The sequence below is a fragment of the Mesoplodon mirus genome (assembly GCF_964341445.2).
Source record: "Mesoplodon mirus genome assembly, chromosome: 5".
In the NCBI taxonomy this organism is placed as follows: domain Eukaryota; kingdom Metazoa; phylum Chordata; class Mammalia; order Artiodactyla; family Ziphiidae; genus Mesoplodon; species Mesoplodon mirus.
Genome location: NC_138980.1, coordinates 157,855,018 through 157,872,541, shown reverse-complemented (window position 1 = coordinate 157,872,541; position 17,524 = coordinate 157,855,018). Strand labels below are relative to the sequence as shown.

Below are 17,524 nucleotides of genomic sequence, written 5' to 3'. Positions count from 1 at the left end.
AGAACATTCCATTAAAGGCTGTCATGTACGTGGTCTTAATCCAGACAGACTAGAAGTCATGAAGCCTGTCCAGTAAGAACTGTAGGAGAGCAGGTGCCGTGGATGGGCCTGGCGTCATCCCAGGATCTCACAGGAAATTCAACCAGCATCCAGGGACGGCTGCCTCTGCACTAGCCCTGTTCTCTGGAGCAGCGGGAGCTTCTGAAACTGTCACCTGGTTTCGGCGAAGGGCCCGGAGTCCCCCTTAACCCTTTGCTCCTTCTATCCCACTACCCTTCAACTCTGATCCTCCCTGCCTAGCTGCCTCATCAGCAAATGGTCACAATCGTACTTCCAGAGCTATGACACGTGGGATAAAATTCCTTACTGGCCCCAATGAAGTATCATGCTCAACGTGTAAGAAAAGAAGGTTAGAAAAGTACAGGTCCTTAACAATCAAGCAGAACTGGTTCTACTAGTTATGCTGAGAGACTTTTCTCTGCGAGAGGCCTGAAAAGGAACTCATTTGAAAATGATGCAAATGTTCAACAAATGGGGCGTTAAGCACCATCCCTGTGGCTTGTGCAGCACCTCTTGCTACTCCATCTGAGTGTGGACAAAGCTTGCTATTATGAGACAAAAGAACAGCAGAGACTGCTGGCACTGGTCAAAGAACGTCCAAGTCTTCAAAACTAGGGTATCTCAGTGGCCTGAATTCAGTTAGAACAGCGGCATGAACATAAATGGAGGGTAGTTCTGCCAGAGTGGGAGGATCAAGGTTGGAGTTTTTGGGTTAATTCCTATTTCAACATTTACCCCAATGCTATGGCTACTTTTTTATGTTTGTTTGTTTTAGCTTAAAAAGAGGATAAAGGGCATAACAGCAAGTCTTCCAGTTTCCGCACATCTTACCCCACAGGTCAAAAGGAGCTACATCTGTTCCTGCTGTCAGGGTGAGCATCAACAATTCCCAGGACACGCAGCTGCCACTGCCCTCACAGCTAAGAAACTCGCCCCGCGCGCAGCCAGAAGCACTCCTATTCTGGCCACGTCTGTGCCAGACGAGACGTGAGAACTGCCACCCATTCTCCAGCAAGCCTCTGGCCCAAAGGAGACACACCCACTGCGACCCACCTCGTACAGGTGGCCCAGCAATTACGAGGCGTCCATCTGATCTCCTCTCAGAACTACGTCTCTGAGAAGGCGTGGCCCAAAGCACAGGGTTCCCATGAGCCTGTGCAGCAAAACCAGTGAGTCAGCACTCAAGCTGTAAGTCTGGTTACTCAGAGGTGTAAGATGACCCACCGCCAATAGATACCAATTCATTTCAACAGCTCCTGAGTGACCTAACTACCAAATGCCCGGTGTAAAAAGATGAAGAACTGACTTCTGCCCTTAAGATGTTTAGACAGACAAAAAAATAATAACTGGAAAACTGGGGATTCAGTGCAATAAACATTAGACACCTGCAGAAGGGTATCTCTCTACGCATCATCTCACTTAATCCTTACAACTCTTAACTGCCATTACTGTTCCCATTTTAGAGATGGGGGAAATGAGGTTGACCAAGGTTAAGTGAAGCGAGACTTGAGCCTGGGTTTGCTTGTCTAGAGCCATGCCCTTCACTAAAATAAATCTGCTTCTGTCCGCCGACCACATCCTCCCCAGGGACACTGTTTCCTCCCCCTGGCCTTTCAGACACTCTTTCATTGACCGAACTGTCATTTCTTAGGCACCTGCTGTACCAGCACAGCAAAAGCAGATATGAACACAAGGCACAGCCCCGACCTCCTCAGAGCACACGGGAGTCTGACCACAGCACAAGCAACAGTAATGACTCGTGTACGCTGCTCCGCTGTGCGGGAGGCCACAACAGGAACACAGCAGACACATCTAACCGCGTTCGGAGTGGGCCAGCAAAGACTGCTACCCTCAGCAAGTGTCACTTAGACTGAGCCCTGAAAATCAGCAGAAATGCGTTCCGGGCCCTTCTCTTTCTCATCTCCTTTCTGGGCAGGGTGCACAGGACCTCTGTTCCTTGGAGAAGCTCTCCCCCAACATATGCTGACAACCCTCCTCCCCTCAAATGTATCTCTACTCCAGATCTCTCTTCAGAGCTCCAAATCTGGACCCCAAACAGCCTCCTGGCCACATGCACTGTAATGTCCCTCAGATCCTCCAAATTCACATTTCTGAGTCAGCTCATCATTTCCCCCCGCCCCTCGCCGAACCTGCTGTCCTCTGGACTCCGGCCCTACCAGAGCTGCTTCCTTAACAGCTCCAGAGTCCGACCACGCCCGTGCTTCCCTGCTGCCGCTCTTCCTGCCAGCTGCCAGCACGCACCTTGCGCACCCCCACGATCAGAGTCTCGCTCCCGCCATCCAGCCCCGGTGCAGCCGCTGGACCCCACAGTCCGCTCTCCCCTGTTCTGCCCACCCAATTCGTCCGGTCCACTGTCCACATAGTTCAAGTCCTCTGCAAAGCTTTCTTGGACCTTCCCTGGTGGTCCAGCAGTTAAGACTCTGCACTCCCAGTGCAGGGGGCTCAGGTTCAATCCCTGGTCAGGGAACTAGATCCTGAATGCCGCAACTAAGAGCCCACATGACGTAACTAAAAGATCCCGCGTGCCGCAACTGAGAGCCAGACAGATAGATAGATAGATAGAGCTTCCCTGGTGGCGCAGTGGTTAAGAATCCGCCTGCCAATGCAGGGGACACAGGTTCGAGCCCTGGTCTGGGAAGATCCCACATGCCGTGGAGCAACTAAGCCTGTGAGCCACAACTACTGAGCCTGCGCTCTAGAGCCTGTGAGCCACAACTACTGAGCCCGTGCGCCTGGAGCCCGTGCTCCGCAACAAAGAGAAGCCACGGCAATGAGAAGCCCGCGCACGGCAACGAAGAGTAGCCCCCACTCACCGCAACTAGAGAAAGTCCACGCGCAGCAACAAGACACAACGCAGCCAAAAATAAATAAATAAAATTATTTTAAAAATAAATAAAATAAATAAAAATTACTACCTAAGTATGTGATTAGTGGCAGGTATTACTGACCTTTCCCACACCTCTCCGTTAGCTGGCTTCCTGAAACACATTCTAGTCTCATGGATAGGGCAGGGGCACATTCAAAGACAGACTTTAAATCGGAAGCCTTATCACTGAGGATAGAGACTAGAGACTAAGTGAATCTATCTTCTGTCCTGGCCTAGGAAGCTAGAGAAAGCAAAATAAGATTTGTTCCCTGGAGCTGATTCCCAGGGCTGCTGGTTCCCCACTCCTGGCCAGGGGGCTCCGCTACCTTCCGAGCCAGCCTGATCAGGTACCAGCTTTGCCCTGACCACAGCTCCACTCTACTAACCTTACACTGCCTTGGCAGTTGGATACAAGCAACAGCTACTCTGACAATAGAGCACGACAGCAGCCTGAAGCCAGGGGAGCAGACATGCAGTAAGAGGCGAACTAACGATCTCTGTCTGGACTCAAGGTTACAAGACCACAGATGCGGGACAGGGTTGGGACCTACTCCTTAAGGACTCTGCTGTTTACTCATCATGCAAATCAGTTCTCAGTCACAATACGTGTTCACTTCACAGGGCGAGCTGGGAACTCTCAAGAGCACTTCAGACTAAGCATCTATTATCCGCAAAAATATATGTCTAACTTAAACACGGAAATATATAATTTGCTGGAGGTTTTACTATGTCCTGTTTCACATGTTCTACGTCATTTATTTTGACAACAGTCCTGTAAGGAATTTTCATCCCCACTTTACAGATAAGGCCTGTGAAGCTCCAAGAGGTTAAATAACGTGCCTGGGCTCACAGGGCTAAATAGGTGGTGAAGCCAGAACTCAGGACTTCTGACACCAAGTTTAGTCCTGATTCGTTTTTTTTTTTTTCTTTTTTTTTTCTTTTTTTTTTGGTGGTACACGGCCTCTCACTGTTGTGGCCTCTCCCGTCGCGGAGCACAGGCTCCGGACGCGCAGGCTCAGCGGCCATGGCTCACGGGCCCAGCAGCTCCGCGGCTCGTGGGATCTTCCCAGACCGGGGCATGAACCCGCATCCCCTGCATCGGCAGGCGTACTCTCAACCACTGCGCCACCAGGGAAGCCCTAGTCCTGATTCTTAAACTGTGTTTTTGTAAAAGCTTTATTAAGACATAACTCACATACCATACAATTCACCCATTTAAAGTATACAAAGCAATGGTGTTTATCAGGATACTCACAGAACTGTACAACCATTGCTAGAATCAATTTTAGAACATGCTCATGACCCCCAAAGGTACCGATTAGCAGTCTCTCCCTATAGCCCCGCCCCCCAGCCCTAGGCAGCCAATCTTAAACTTTTTTCTTATTACAAAATAATACCATCAAGTGTCCCTTCAACTGTAACAAGTCTCCAGGACAGGGAAATAGGCAACAACCTCAGACAGCACCGTTACCCCAACAGCTAAGCAATACTTACTCATTCTTGTAAAAATAAAATACAGTGTGTGTGTGTGTTTAAAAAAAAAAAAACTTACTAATGTGTCATTCTAAGTCCTTTCTCTCACATTTAGATTTACTGCTTTTTTTCTCTTACCTCAGATTTTTTCTTTTTGAAGGAAGAAAGTAACTGCTCACCAAGATCCAAACTAAAGCCCTCACCTATTTTGACAGCTCATCATTTACTGAACAGCAGTGAAAGGATTACTCATGCTTCTTAGCAAGGATCACTCTTACCAGGCATTCCCCAGGCCTTTAAATAATCCAAACACTTTAGCACATTCTCCCCAGTAAGAACCTCAGGCTAGAGAGGAAATGGTAAGACCCACCGTAGCAGTGTAAGCCTCAGAACCCACAGATCTGACCTCAACAAAAAGCTGGCTTAATTCCAACAGAGAGGGTCTGTCTGCTGCTTGTTGGAACGGGAGCTGCCTGAGGAAGCAAAGAGCAGCCGGAGACACATCATGGGGAACAGCTGGGTTTCAGGTGTCCACACAGGTCACCAGTTTACCAAACTAAGCGCCACAGTGACGGCGAAAAGGGGTATTTTTAGGCAAAGCATCTCAGGCCAAAGCAGACTCCTGGGGCACAAAGACCAAGAGCAGAGTCAGCAATCACACTGACGTTCCTCACCTAGTTCTCAACCTCAACTCCCCCAAATCACTCTGCAGGAGAAATAAAACGACCTCACAGTAATGTATTTTATTTTTGTTTCTTTGTACTTCTTTGCAGCACATACCACAATCACTGCCCACTCTCCTCCATCCACCACTCAAGCCAGAAGGCTAGCTCCTTGCATCATTGTCTGGTAAATTACATCATGGACTTTAACTCTTTGTTCTTTCTTGTAGCCAGGCCCTTGGTCATGTAACTTTGCAGGGACTTGTTTTGGTTAACATTTGTCGTCTTCAATGACAGGGATGTAAACAAAAATTAAGTGATATATTTGAAATTTATAACCCTAAGTAAGTATAAAAGAAAGTTAAATAAATGTTCAAATGTTGTATTCTAAAAACAAAAACAAAAAATGACTTCTGAGTGAAGCTCCCACCAGCTACCCTCTGAGGCCCTCTCCAGGGATGGCCCTGGGCCACAGTCCATTCAGCCCTCTCTGAAGCCAGCCTGAGCTCCGCAAGGCCACACTGAGTGGCCAGCACTACAGGCCTGCCCTCAAGGAGCTTACGGTTCTGTTGGGGAAACATGAGCCACAGACATAGAACAATTATACACAAAGGAGTAGAGAATAAACACTCAAATAGCATCACCAAAATCCACAGCTACGGACAGCCTGCGTTACGGACAAAAAGCAGGATGGCAGTTACGAGCAAAGACTTGAGAACGCAAAGAGGCTGGAGTAACAAGAGCCTTCGGTACTGCCTGGTCTGGGGCTTTCCACACTGTACCTCTCGTACCCTCTCTCTTCTGGTCTTTCTCTATTTTGGGGTTTCCTTTATGATTTCATTTGAAATAGCAGTTCTCAACAGGGGCTGAAGGAAGAGATCATAGTTAACAGAAAGAACAGAGGTCCCTGCTGCAGGTCCCTGCTCCCACCCTGACACACACACACCCTTCCCCACCCCTTGGGCCTGTCTGAATCTCCAGAGCAGCACTTGGGACAGTGCGTTTTGAAAAAGTTGTTCAAGAACTACGCTGTTTAAAAAAAGAAAAAAAAGTTCCTTGCACAAAATATGTTTAAAAACACTTGCCTGGGGCTTCCCTGGTGGCGCAGTGGTTGAGAGTCCGCCTGCCGATGCAGGGGACGCGGGTTCGTGCCCCAGTCCGGGAAGATCCCACATGCCGCGGAGCAGCTGGGCCCATGAGCCATGGCTGCTGAGCCTGCATGTCCGGAGCCTGTGCTCCGCAACGGGAGAGGCCACAACAGTGAGAGGCCCGAGTATCGCTAAAAACAAACAAACAAACAAACAAACAAAAAACACTTGCCTAATCCAACTCTATAAATCAGGAAATGAGACCCAAAGAGGTTGAGGGGGTTCCCTCAAGGACACACAGAAAAGAAACAGCCAGAGCCCAGGGCTCCCAAATCCAAGCTACTTATCTGTCAACAAACCAGAAGCAGTCAGAACCTGGGGTTAGCCTGGAAAGTGCGTTAAGATTTGGAACAGTGGAAGGGGCAGGGGGCATGGAGGACTCTTAACAGGAAAATGACACGTGAAGGCTGCGTCCGAAAGGAGCCTGGCCGTGACGGGAGGAGTGTCTCGGGGAGGGGGATGCAGAAGGGAGCAGTGGCAGGTGGAGAGACCAGGTAAGCAGCTGTGGGCGGTGGTCCCGGGCATGAGAGGAGATGCTAGCAGGAAGAGTGGCAATGGAGATGAAGACAGACCACCACAGAGGCCCCTCTCAAAGGGCACCCTGGGGACTGCGACTGGTTTGGACCACACGTGACTGGGGAAGGAGGGGGCCCCTGGCAGCAGCTAGGAAGGAGGGAAGTGGAGCTGAACTGGAGTTTCAGGCCCAGGACCTAACATGCTGCCCAAACCCCAGGTCCTCCTGGAAGCCCTTGAGACAAGGGAAGACACTCTTACAGGAGGACAGAGAGGGAATCCATGGAACAACTCAGTGAAAAAGACATCGGTGCCGGAGGGGAAGGGGAAAGGGCGCCCACTGTGGGTGCGACAGGGTCCAAGAAGAGGGACAGCGCCCCTGGCTCCAGACACAGGCCTCTGAGAGTGCAAGCGAAGAACATGCTCGAAGGGAACGGAGGTCAAGTCTTGCCATTGTCGGGACCTGCTCTGGTAGCCCAAGAAACAAACACATGAATGAAGACACACAGCTGCAGCTTCTGGGGTGAAGAGTACCAGCAACTACATCAGTTAACAATTCCTACGTGTTTAGCGCGTGCCGAGCTGTACTGACTCAGCAACTCTCCACGGGTTGCCTCACTTAAGACCAACGTCGGGGCTTCCCTGGTGGCGCAGTGGTTGAGAGTCCGCCTGCCGATGCAGGGGACACGGGTTCGAGCCCTGGTCGGGGAGGATCCCACATGCCGCCGAGCAACTAGGCCCGTGAGCCACAACTACTGAGGCTGCGCGTCCGGAGCCTGTGCTCCGCAACAAGAGAGGCCGTGATAGTGAGAGGCCCGTGCACCGCGATGAAGAGTGGCCCCCGCTTGCCACAGCTGGAGAGAGCCCTCGCACAGAGACGAAGACCCAACACAGCAAAAATTAATTAATTAATTAATAAACTCCTACCCCCAACATCTTAAAAAAAAAAAAAAGACTAACGTCACTTGTATGGGTTACATACTATTACTTTCATTCCCATCTCACAGGTCAGGAAACTGAGGCTCAGAGAAGTTACATACCCAGCTTAAATCCATACAGCAAGGAGCAAAGCTCTAATTCCAAAGCCATGCTCCTAACCCGCATATCACACTGAAAGTAGAGGGCGGCGCTGGAATGTGCACAAGCGCTCGAGGAAAGGTGTCAGGGAGTAGTCATGGGGCTGTCAGAGTCTTATCACTGAAGCTAACTGATGGGACCAGCAGCAGCTGCAGAAACACATGGCGCTGCCTTCTGTGCGTCCTCTCCCGGTCCCCCTCCAGAGCTGCTATATAAATACTAGGTCAGCCGAGTAGCTGGCAGGGAGCTAAAAGCCTTGGGGCAGTAGCTTTTCCATGATCTTGGAGCAAGAGGAAGTGGGGCAAATGAGAAGCTGCCTACAGGCTCACCAAGAGCCAGGCAGACGCGTAAAGCAGCAGCCACAGAAAGTAGGGAACAACAGGCGTGTCCCAGTGGTGCCCCTGGATTCTACTCTTCACCTGCCTCCCCTGCACCTCCGTGTGCACCTTATATAAGGGAAGAGGACAGATGGTCTGACCACCTGTCCCCACCCACCTGTAAACCTTTCAAATTGTGCCTCCTACCTGCCCACGGCATCCTCCCCCTCCTCCCCACAGCGGAGCCCACGTCAACGCTGCCCTTTCCAAGTCCCACGCAACCTTCCAATGAGGCCAGATGCTGCTGAGAGGCAGCGGGGGGCCCTCCTCCGTGCCCGAGAGCATCATGTGCTCCCCCCTCCTCAACAGGCAGCACCTACCTCTGCACGTCACGGCCATCTGTCCACTTGCCATCTCTCCAGCAGAATGCGAGCCTCTTGAGTGCACAGACTGCCGATTTTTTTTTCATTCCTAATTCTAACACAGTGCTTAGCAGATGGTAGTTACACACTCAATAATTCTTCTGATTCAAGTTATTGTTAATAATAATAAAAGCATCTAGCAGTTGTTGAGTATCTGCCACGTATCACGTCTCAAGCTGGGTGTACATGGTATTTCTTCTCATGCTCAAAATAAGCCTGCCGGGAAGATGGGCATCCAGCGTCACAGGTGAGGAAAGGTAGGCTCGGAGAGGTGAAGTCACACTGGGAAGTGGATCTCAAGGAATTAAAGCAAAACACGAATTCAATTTTATATATGCAGAAAAGGTAGGAACACAGTGAGATTTTTCATCTAAAAAACTGGGATCATTCCCTTCAAATGTATTCTCAGAAATCTTAAAAAACTGTCTCAGCAAAAACAAAAGCAAAAAAACCGAGTAGCTCAGGACCGCTGCCTAAAACAAGGGTTGGCAATCTGTCACAAGGGAAAGGTAGACTTCAAAATATTTCACCACTGTGGCCAGCGTTTTCATACACAGGCCCTGCTTTTCTCGTGGCTGAAGCCATTCTCTCCCCCCAAAGCAAAGAAGTGACGGTTTAGATGCCACCACTGAAAGACTGCCCACCAGCCAGGTCTACAAAGAATGACAAAGGGGCACAAGAGGGAAAAGCGTTTACATATGTAATCAAAACAGCACAGTCTGGCCACTGCCTTTGAAGTAGGTAAAGAGAATTATTACTCCCAGAGGTAATTTGATTTTATTTACTCGTATCTTAAGTAAGTCATTGACCAGATGTGATGGACAAAATCTGGCCTATGATAGAGAGACTCAGAAATGAGGGAAGAGAAAAAATAAGTCCACAGAAAGAATTGAGCAAAATGTCAAAGGCCAAATGTTAACAATGAAAAAAGTCAACTGCTAAATGTTCTCATTAGGTTTGGAATTTTAAATATAATCAAATCATTCTCAAATGTATAAAAGAACAAAGAAAAGAAGAAAAGAAACTTTCGGAGATAGTGAAAAATACTCTAAGAAAGAGTTACTACAGTGAACTTTCCTGGCATGATACCATGGCAACAACCACGACAACTAAATATTCCACTGTCATTAATACCTTAGCTGGGAAAGATCCTGTATTCTAAGACTGACGATTAAGTACTTCCTGAAACCATCCAGGTGGCTCCTGAGTAACAGTAACAATGAAAGCCCACATCTCCTGAAGGCTACCCAGGCGCCAAGCACTCTGCTGAGGGCTTTGTGTGCACAGTCACAGTTCAGATTCATAAATGTTCACATATACCTATCAGATAAGATGGGTATTATTATTCCCACTTTTCGGGTAGAAATATGACCAAGGCTTAAAGGACTGGCCTCACACACAGCTAGCAAGGGAGAGTGATGACAAGTGTGTGCTCTCCTTGGAGGGTGACACCCCAGGCATGCGGAGGGGATTAAGGAAAGGGGGAAGCCCGGCGGCCCTTCCGGTTCTCGGGCAGCTTCGCTCCCTCCTGGAGTCCCTCTCCATTTCCACCTCCTCTCTTCTGCCTTCCAAAGCAGCAGAATATTAGAGGTTAGCAGAATTATTCCAGTTCAATCCTACCTCCTAACCTACCTCAAGAAGTTTACTGTAAATGATTCATTAAACTGCAAACCCACTGTTCTCCAAATAAAGCACATCAGAAGTCACAAGCTTAACGTGATGAGAAACTGAGGGAGGCTTCCTGCTGGAAGAATGACTCAAAGTTTCTGCTCTGCTGACACGAATCAGCAGTACCACCTCCAAACACAACAACCGCAGGGCAGGCTGTAAGTTTTTACACATGTTATGAGTGCAACCCTATAAGACACAGATAAAGCCTAGACAACTAAAAAATGGAAATAACTGCTTTGGTTAGGGTAGCATTATTACGGGTAGTTTTATTTTTCTAACGTCCAAAGCCTGCAACATTGTCTTTATCATAAAAATAAGGTATACATCTTTTATAGTGATAAAAAATTTTTCTGACCCCCCAAAATTGAGTTCTCTCTAAAGCACACTGTGACATAGAACGGCTTCACGTGGAAGTAGTCAAAGGATATCAAACGTTCTGTTGAGGATGTTCAGAGAAGGATCTAGAACTTTAAATTTCTAAGCATGGGTTCCCACAGCCTAAGAGTTTGACAGCAGTGCTGGTTTTAGCTTCAGAGACGGAAGCAGGGCGCAGAAGAGAGGCTGGCTAAGACGAGGGCTGTCTGTGTGGCAGCTGCTTGATGGGCTGCAGGAAGTGTTGCTTGACAATAGCCTCATGACATCTTTGGTGCTCTATCTGCAGAAGCCGTGTGGTGTTGGATGGGACCCAGGGAGATGCCGCAGGAAGCACATGCAGGAGAGAAAAAGCGGAAGATCTGGACAGATCATCAGGCTCAAGCCACAGCTAAGAAAGTGGTCATTTTAGGAAGAACTTTTTTTTTTTTTTTTTTTTTTTTTTTCTGTACGCGGGCCTCTCACCGCTGTGGCCTCTCCCGTTGCGGAGCACAGGCTCCGGACGCGCAGGCTCAGCGGCCATGGCTCACGGGCCCAGCCGCTCCGCGGCATATGGGATCCTCCCGGACCGGGGCACGAACCCGTATCCCCTGCATCGGCAGGCGGACTCTCAACCACTGCGCCACCAGGGAGGCCCAGGAAGAACTTTTAATGTCCTTTAATGGCCTGTTAAATCACTCTTTAATGGCCTGTTAAATCACTATGGATGACCTCTAAGCTGAAGGAGAAAATTCTGCCATGAAAAAATTAGTTTGGGGCTTCACTGGTGGCGCAGTAGTTGAGAGTCCGCCTGCCAATGCAGGGGACACGGGTTCGTGCCCCAGTCCGGGAGGATCCCACATGCTGCGGAGTGGCTGGGCCCGTGAGCCATGGCCGCTGAGGCTGCGTGTCCAGAGCCTGTGCTCCGCAATGGGAGAGGCCACAACAGTGAGAGGCCCGTGTACGGCAAAAAAAAAAAAAAAAAAATTAGTTTGGGGCTTCCCTGGTGGCGCAGTGGTTGGGACAGTCTGGGAGTCCACCTGCCGATGCAGGGGACACGGGTTCGTGCCCCGGTCTGGGAAGATCCCACATGCCGCGGAGCGGCTGGGCCCGTGAGCCATGGCCGCTGAGCCTGCGTGTCTGGAGCCTGTGCTCCGCAACGGGAGAGGCCACAACAGTGCGAGGCCCGCGTACTGCAAAAAAAAAAAAATTAATGGAGAAAAAGTTATAGAGTCTTAAAGTAATGGGTCTAGATTTTGCTTTAAAAGGTATTTTTTATTGCTAGGACTGAGGAAGGAGGTCTGTTTTAGGCTAAGCCAATCTCCTCTTGTCATCGATCCATCAAAGTCATCAAAATTAGCAGTCCAATACCATAGGGTTCCACCAAAAAATAATCTCAATCATTTCATCTGTTTTGGATCCCCAACATCTAGAATAGCGCCTGGTACTAGTAGGTGCTGAATAAATATCTGTTGAACAAATTAACCATATCGCCAATGAGCCCCATATCTGCTCACAATCCCCTGGTGAAGAACCTAACAGAAGCCAAGAAAGAAACCGCTGCTAGAGAACAGGAATGAGAAAGCACTCTAGCACACAAGCACCAGGCATGCCTATAAGCATGCCTATAAGCACTAATGATACTCCCTGCATTCACAAATAGAGGGATAAGAGAATGGCCCTGGAGTCAGAAGGCCCTAGTTTAAATTCTGGCACCAACCTTTGCCAGCTGTGACCCTGAGCAAGGTACTTAACCTCTCTGGGTCTCACTTTCCACATCTAGACACAAAAAAGAGAGGTAATGGTAGTATCTGCCACGTAAGACAGATGAAGATGAAATGAGATAAGCAGTTTCTGGGACACAGGAGTGCCTAATGAATATCAGTGAATTCTTGGTTTGTTTATTTTGATATATACCTGCAGTCCTATCTCTGGGAAGAATTCAGGATCGTGGGTTCACTTCTCCCCACCAAAAGAAATGGCCTTATAGGAGGAAGAGGCAATCGAATGCATTCTTTTCCCTGAGGGATCAATAAGAAGGAAAAAGAATCGGCTCTTAAATCTGGATTTTTTGGACGCTTCTCAATGTTCATGTCTCTTCTTGCCTTTTCTCCCCACATCTATATAAAACCTTTCCTGAACGGCTGTGGGTCTGGCTTAGCCACAGGCACTGCTGGCCTCCAGAGACAGCTCTTAACTCTGTTCTACAATAACACTGTACCCCGGGCAGGGCAATTAACCCCGCTGGGCCTCATTTCCACATCGACATAACAGAGGAAGAGTTCAGGGGTGGAGTGGATCATCTTTAAATTCTCTTCCAAGTCTGAGAATCCACAACTAAGTAATTAATAACTATGATTAGTACATTCAAGTCAAGCGCTGACCTAAACTCAACTAGAAAGTACATCTTAACCATATTTGGAATACCACACAAACACGGGCACAAGCACAGCAAACTCTAAAAGCTGAATTTTTCCTGGTCTTAGTTTCAGAGAACACACAAGCACCCTGAGGCTTTTATTCGGCTCCCGTATCACAATGGAACCAGCTCTTATTAAATCAGAACTTTCTCTTAGGATCACCTAAGGGTCCTTTATTTACAAGCTGCCAGGTACAGACACTAAGCATTTCTAACCACTATGAATTACCAAACTCGTGCTTACAATTTCCAGGTAACTGAGCAGAGAACTGACAGTCTCAAAGAATCAGAATTGTCATTCGGCACCAGAGAAGGTGACTAACTAGAAAACCAGTTAAAAACCACACTACTGGGGTTTCCCTGGTGGTGCAGGGGTTAGGAGTCCACCTGCCGATGCAGGGGACAAGGGTTCGAGCCCCGGTCCAGGAAGATCCCACATGCCACAGAGCAACTGGGCCTGTGCACCACAACTACTGAGCCTGCCCTCTAGGGCCTGCGAGCCACAACTACTGAGTCCACGCGCCACAACTGCTGAGGCCCACACGCCTAGAGCCCGTGCTCCGCAACAAATGAGGCCACCGCAATGAGAAGCCCACGCACCGCAACGAAGAGTAGCCCCCGCTCGCCGCAGCTAGAGAAAGCCCACGTGCAGCAACAAAGACCCAACACAGCCAAAATAAATAAACAAATAAATAAATTTATTTTTAAAAAAAACAAAACACACTACTTTCTTGGGCTCTTCGCGCTACCTAACATCTCCCCATCACACTGTCTGTCTCTGTTGAGGAAAAGGGGTCTAATTTAAAACGAAGTTATAGGTTAACAATGGACATAGAAAGACATTTACAATGTACATTTCTGGTGAAATGGGCAGATTACAAAATAATGTGATCAGCAATATTAGTCCCGTTTTGGTAAAAAACATATGCATACACCTACACACGTATCTGACAGGATACATTCCAAGTCGTTAATAAGCTTATAATTTTTCTGTAAAAAATTTGTTTGCTTATCTATATTGTCCTATTTTTCTACAATGAACACTTTGACTTCTGAAATAATAATTCAAACAGGTGTTTTATTTAATAAGAAAAGTGGATCTGGCACCCAAACTATAACCAAACACCTCCCTGAAGCACAGCTCAGCATCCAGGGTTCCCCTGCAGAGAGGCACCTTGTGTCTGAGGCTAAGCTGGGGTGGAAGTGTTGAGATGTTTTTAAGTACCAGTCATCGGGTACCACCAAGATAGGCCCAGCTCTCTCCAGCCTGTTCACCTGAGCTTCCAAAACCATCAGCTTCCCATTTACGCAATTTACTGATTGCAACCCTCTGGGCAGAGTTCACAAAACATGACCAAAGATCCTAAATTACAGTTCAGGATTTTAACTTTCACATTCACTGATTTAGGAGAATCAATGACAGAAGAGCCAAGTTACTGTGGCAGAGTTCCAATTTTAACAGGTGACGTTAACTCCCACCCCTCATTTTAGGCTGTCCAATGCCAATCCTTTGTGATCACAAGACAAAAAAAATAAGCCATCATGTTTAAAAGCGTCATGTTCAAATACTTTATCCAGTTAAGCCTTCTGTTTTTAATAGAAAGTGCTGGCTCTTGATAGCCTCTTTGGCATACAGAATGCAGCTGTTGATAAATCTTCTAAGATCTGATCAGCCTAGAACAAGTTCATCACCAGGCACAGGTATCATAAGGCACTTTACACCGTGAAGGCGTGAAGGGTGTTCTGGAAGCTTAGTGATCTACCAGCAAGAAGGTGTGTGAGAAATTGCGACTTCCCAGCTAACAAAAACAAAGAGCATACAAAGAAGACAGTGGTAGGAAAACACACGTGACAAGCAGTAAAGATGAGGGTAGTGTGAGGGAAAGGAATAGAAACAGCAGAATGACAGTCTTCAGAAAAGTGTTCTGAAGGATTCCTCCTACTGAGTCAAGAGAAGGTTACCAGACCCAGTGCTCTCAGAGGCACATAGGCTATACCTTGAAGCTGCTCACATGCATTTCCCATAACGTAAGAGCTAGCAAAAGCTATACTGTACTTAACAGCAAATTGTCTCCTTACTCCCTCATTCCCTTATCTTCTAAAAACCATCCATGATTTAGGTCGGAGCCTTATACTCTGTTACAAACTATTTTTTGAGACAGATTTCAACAAAGAAGCATAGTGTCTACACAGCACTATTTTCTTGCAAGAAAACAAAACTGCCAACTATAAGGATCTGAAAAATGTGACCACTTCAGGCTTATTTTGGGGCTGAACCACTCCCCTTCCCTAATTATCCCTCAAAGGAAATATATCAGGAGCTTGTGGGCAAAGAGGGTAAACATGTCTAATTACAACATGTGCTCTTGGTGGATAAAAAATTGGAACATTCTTGAACTCTGGCCACATTTCAGAAGACCTTCCACTTGTAGTTTAGTCTCCCTAAAGAGGAAAGGATAAAAGATCAGTTGTCTTTCAACCAGGTCTCCATCAAAAAAGACACAAAGAGAAACTGACCACATTTCTTACCCTCTATACTACAGGAGAGCCTGCTGAATATGCAAGATGATCCTGACTCCTTATCAAGCACTTACAGAGGAAGTGGTTTTTATTTAAAAATTAGGACTAAAAATAAGACCCATTTCAAGAGTACTCTCCACTGGAAAAAAAAGACACACATTTGAATTTAAAGATACATATGCAAAGGCTTCAGGCCACAGGTGGTCTCAGAGAAGCAGTCCTTGATCAAGCCCTCTCATCCACAGCCCACCTGCCTTTGCTATACAGAGGTGTGAAGACAGCCAAAGAGTCTGCTAATGCTTCTGCACATTGCTGTTGAAAATGCTGAGAGAGGAGCAGGAAAAAACCTTCAGAAATCCAAAATGAAAATGCATCTAATTAGGCATTTGGATTGGGAGCTATTGCTCAAGAAGCCCTCAGCAAGGCCTACAGGTTGTAACCTCTCTCACCTCCTCTCCTAGGACTCTCCCCCTCCTCCACTGGATTCTGCAGGGCTGGTTTCCTTGATGGCCCTCCAACACTCCAGACTCTTCCCTCAGATCCCAAGCATCCTTCAAGTTTTTGCTCAAATGCCACTGTGCAAGGAGGAGAAGGAGGTCTTTTCTTTTCCCATGATACTTTCAACTTCTAATATACCATATAATTTACTTATACCTATTTTATTCATTGTTCACCCCTCTCTCCCTCAGATAAGCTCCGGGAGAACGGGGATCTTTGTTTTGTTCATTGATGTATACCCCCAAGCAGTTTTAGAACAGTGCCTGGCACTGAGTAGGAGCTCAAAACATATATTCTGAATGAATGAATGAACTTGACAGTAAAACTCCAGGAGGAAAGCAGGAGGGGGGTCGAAAGAGTGATGGTGAGGGGGTGAAATGAAAGGGGGAAGAAGCGACAGAGGGGAATTCGCAAGGAACGGGTAGAGGCTGACTGAGGCCGGGACCGACCCACACTTTCTCCCTGCAGTGCTGATGGGAAGCGGGAGGCAGTGCACGGTATCCCGCCAGCGGCATCAAATAGCACTCTTAGAAGCAAGCAGCTGAGATAAGCAAGCTCTACAGACTCACTGAGAAATTCCAAGGGCAGGGCAGACCCGCCCGGACTGCAGGCTCTGGGCAGGTCCCCAAGGGGGTCCAGACGTCCCTGCTCTTCCCCTCTCTCGGTGCCCCAAACCCAGCTCCCCTCCACTGTAGCCAGGAGCGTGCCGGGCCGCAGTACCTTCCCGGCTCGGGCCCCTTCACCTGGTCGCCAGCAAGCCGGGCCCTGCACTCGAGCACCTGCCTGCCCGCGTCGGGGATCCCTAGCCGGGCCCGCCGGGAAGCCCAGCGCGCCCCTGGGGGCCTCACTCTGCTCGGCTCCCCTGCGGCACCCGGGCAGGAAGCGCCCGTGGCTCTTCCTGCGGCGGGTAAGGGGCTGCAGGCGCCCCTCGCCCCGGCCGCTCCAGTCCGACGCCCCACCCGCGCGGCGCCCCCTCACCTCGGGGCGCACGTACGACACGAAGGAGGGCTTGGGCGCCTTGGTGCCGCCGCCACCGCCGACTACCCCTTTCCCCAGCATACCGCCGCCCTGGGAAGCAGCAACGCGCGGGACCAGAGGCAGCCGCTCGCAGCGGCCACCAGCACTGGCGGCCGGGGCTCCGCCCATCCCCAGGGCAGCGGCGGCCGCGGCAACGCCCGCATCCGGCTCCGCCGCTGACACCGCTCGCCCCGCCCAGGCACGCGGGCCCCACCCACTCCGCGCGCAGGCCCAAGCAGTCGGGAACCCGCGGCCGGAGGCCACGCCCCCTCCGCTGGCGACAGGCCGGTCTGCCTGGCGGATACTCGCCTTCCGAGATAGGCTCCATTCCACCCTCCTGCGGCAAAGCCCGCCCCCATGCGTTCTCTGATTGGCCAGAAGGCTCTGCCGGCCGAGCCCCACGTCAAGTCCCTACTTGAATGAACCTGGACAGATGTTTCTTCTGACCAATCCAGAGAGCGTTCTCTCCGGACTCCCCGGCGATTGGAT

General features: G+C 49.0%; 1 protein-coding gene across 2 annotated transcripts in view; it reads right to left on the bottom strand.

Moving 5' to 3' along the window:
* Window positions 1-17,164, bottom strand: part of MTMR12 (myotubularin related protein 12) — a gene marked incomplete at its 5' end in the record, with an annotated part of 66,754 nt that extends 49,590 nt beyond the window's left edge. For both annotated transcript variants that reach the window (XM_082621442.1, XM_082621441.1), the window contains one exon: window positions 16,997-17,164. In XM_082621442.1, coding sequence (XP_082477568.1) covers window positions 16,997-17,164 — 168 coding nt within the window. The remainder of the gene's footprint in view (window positions 1-16,996) is intronic.
* Window positions 17,165-17,524: the final 360 nt, after the last annotated feature.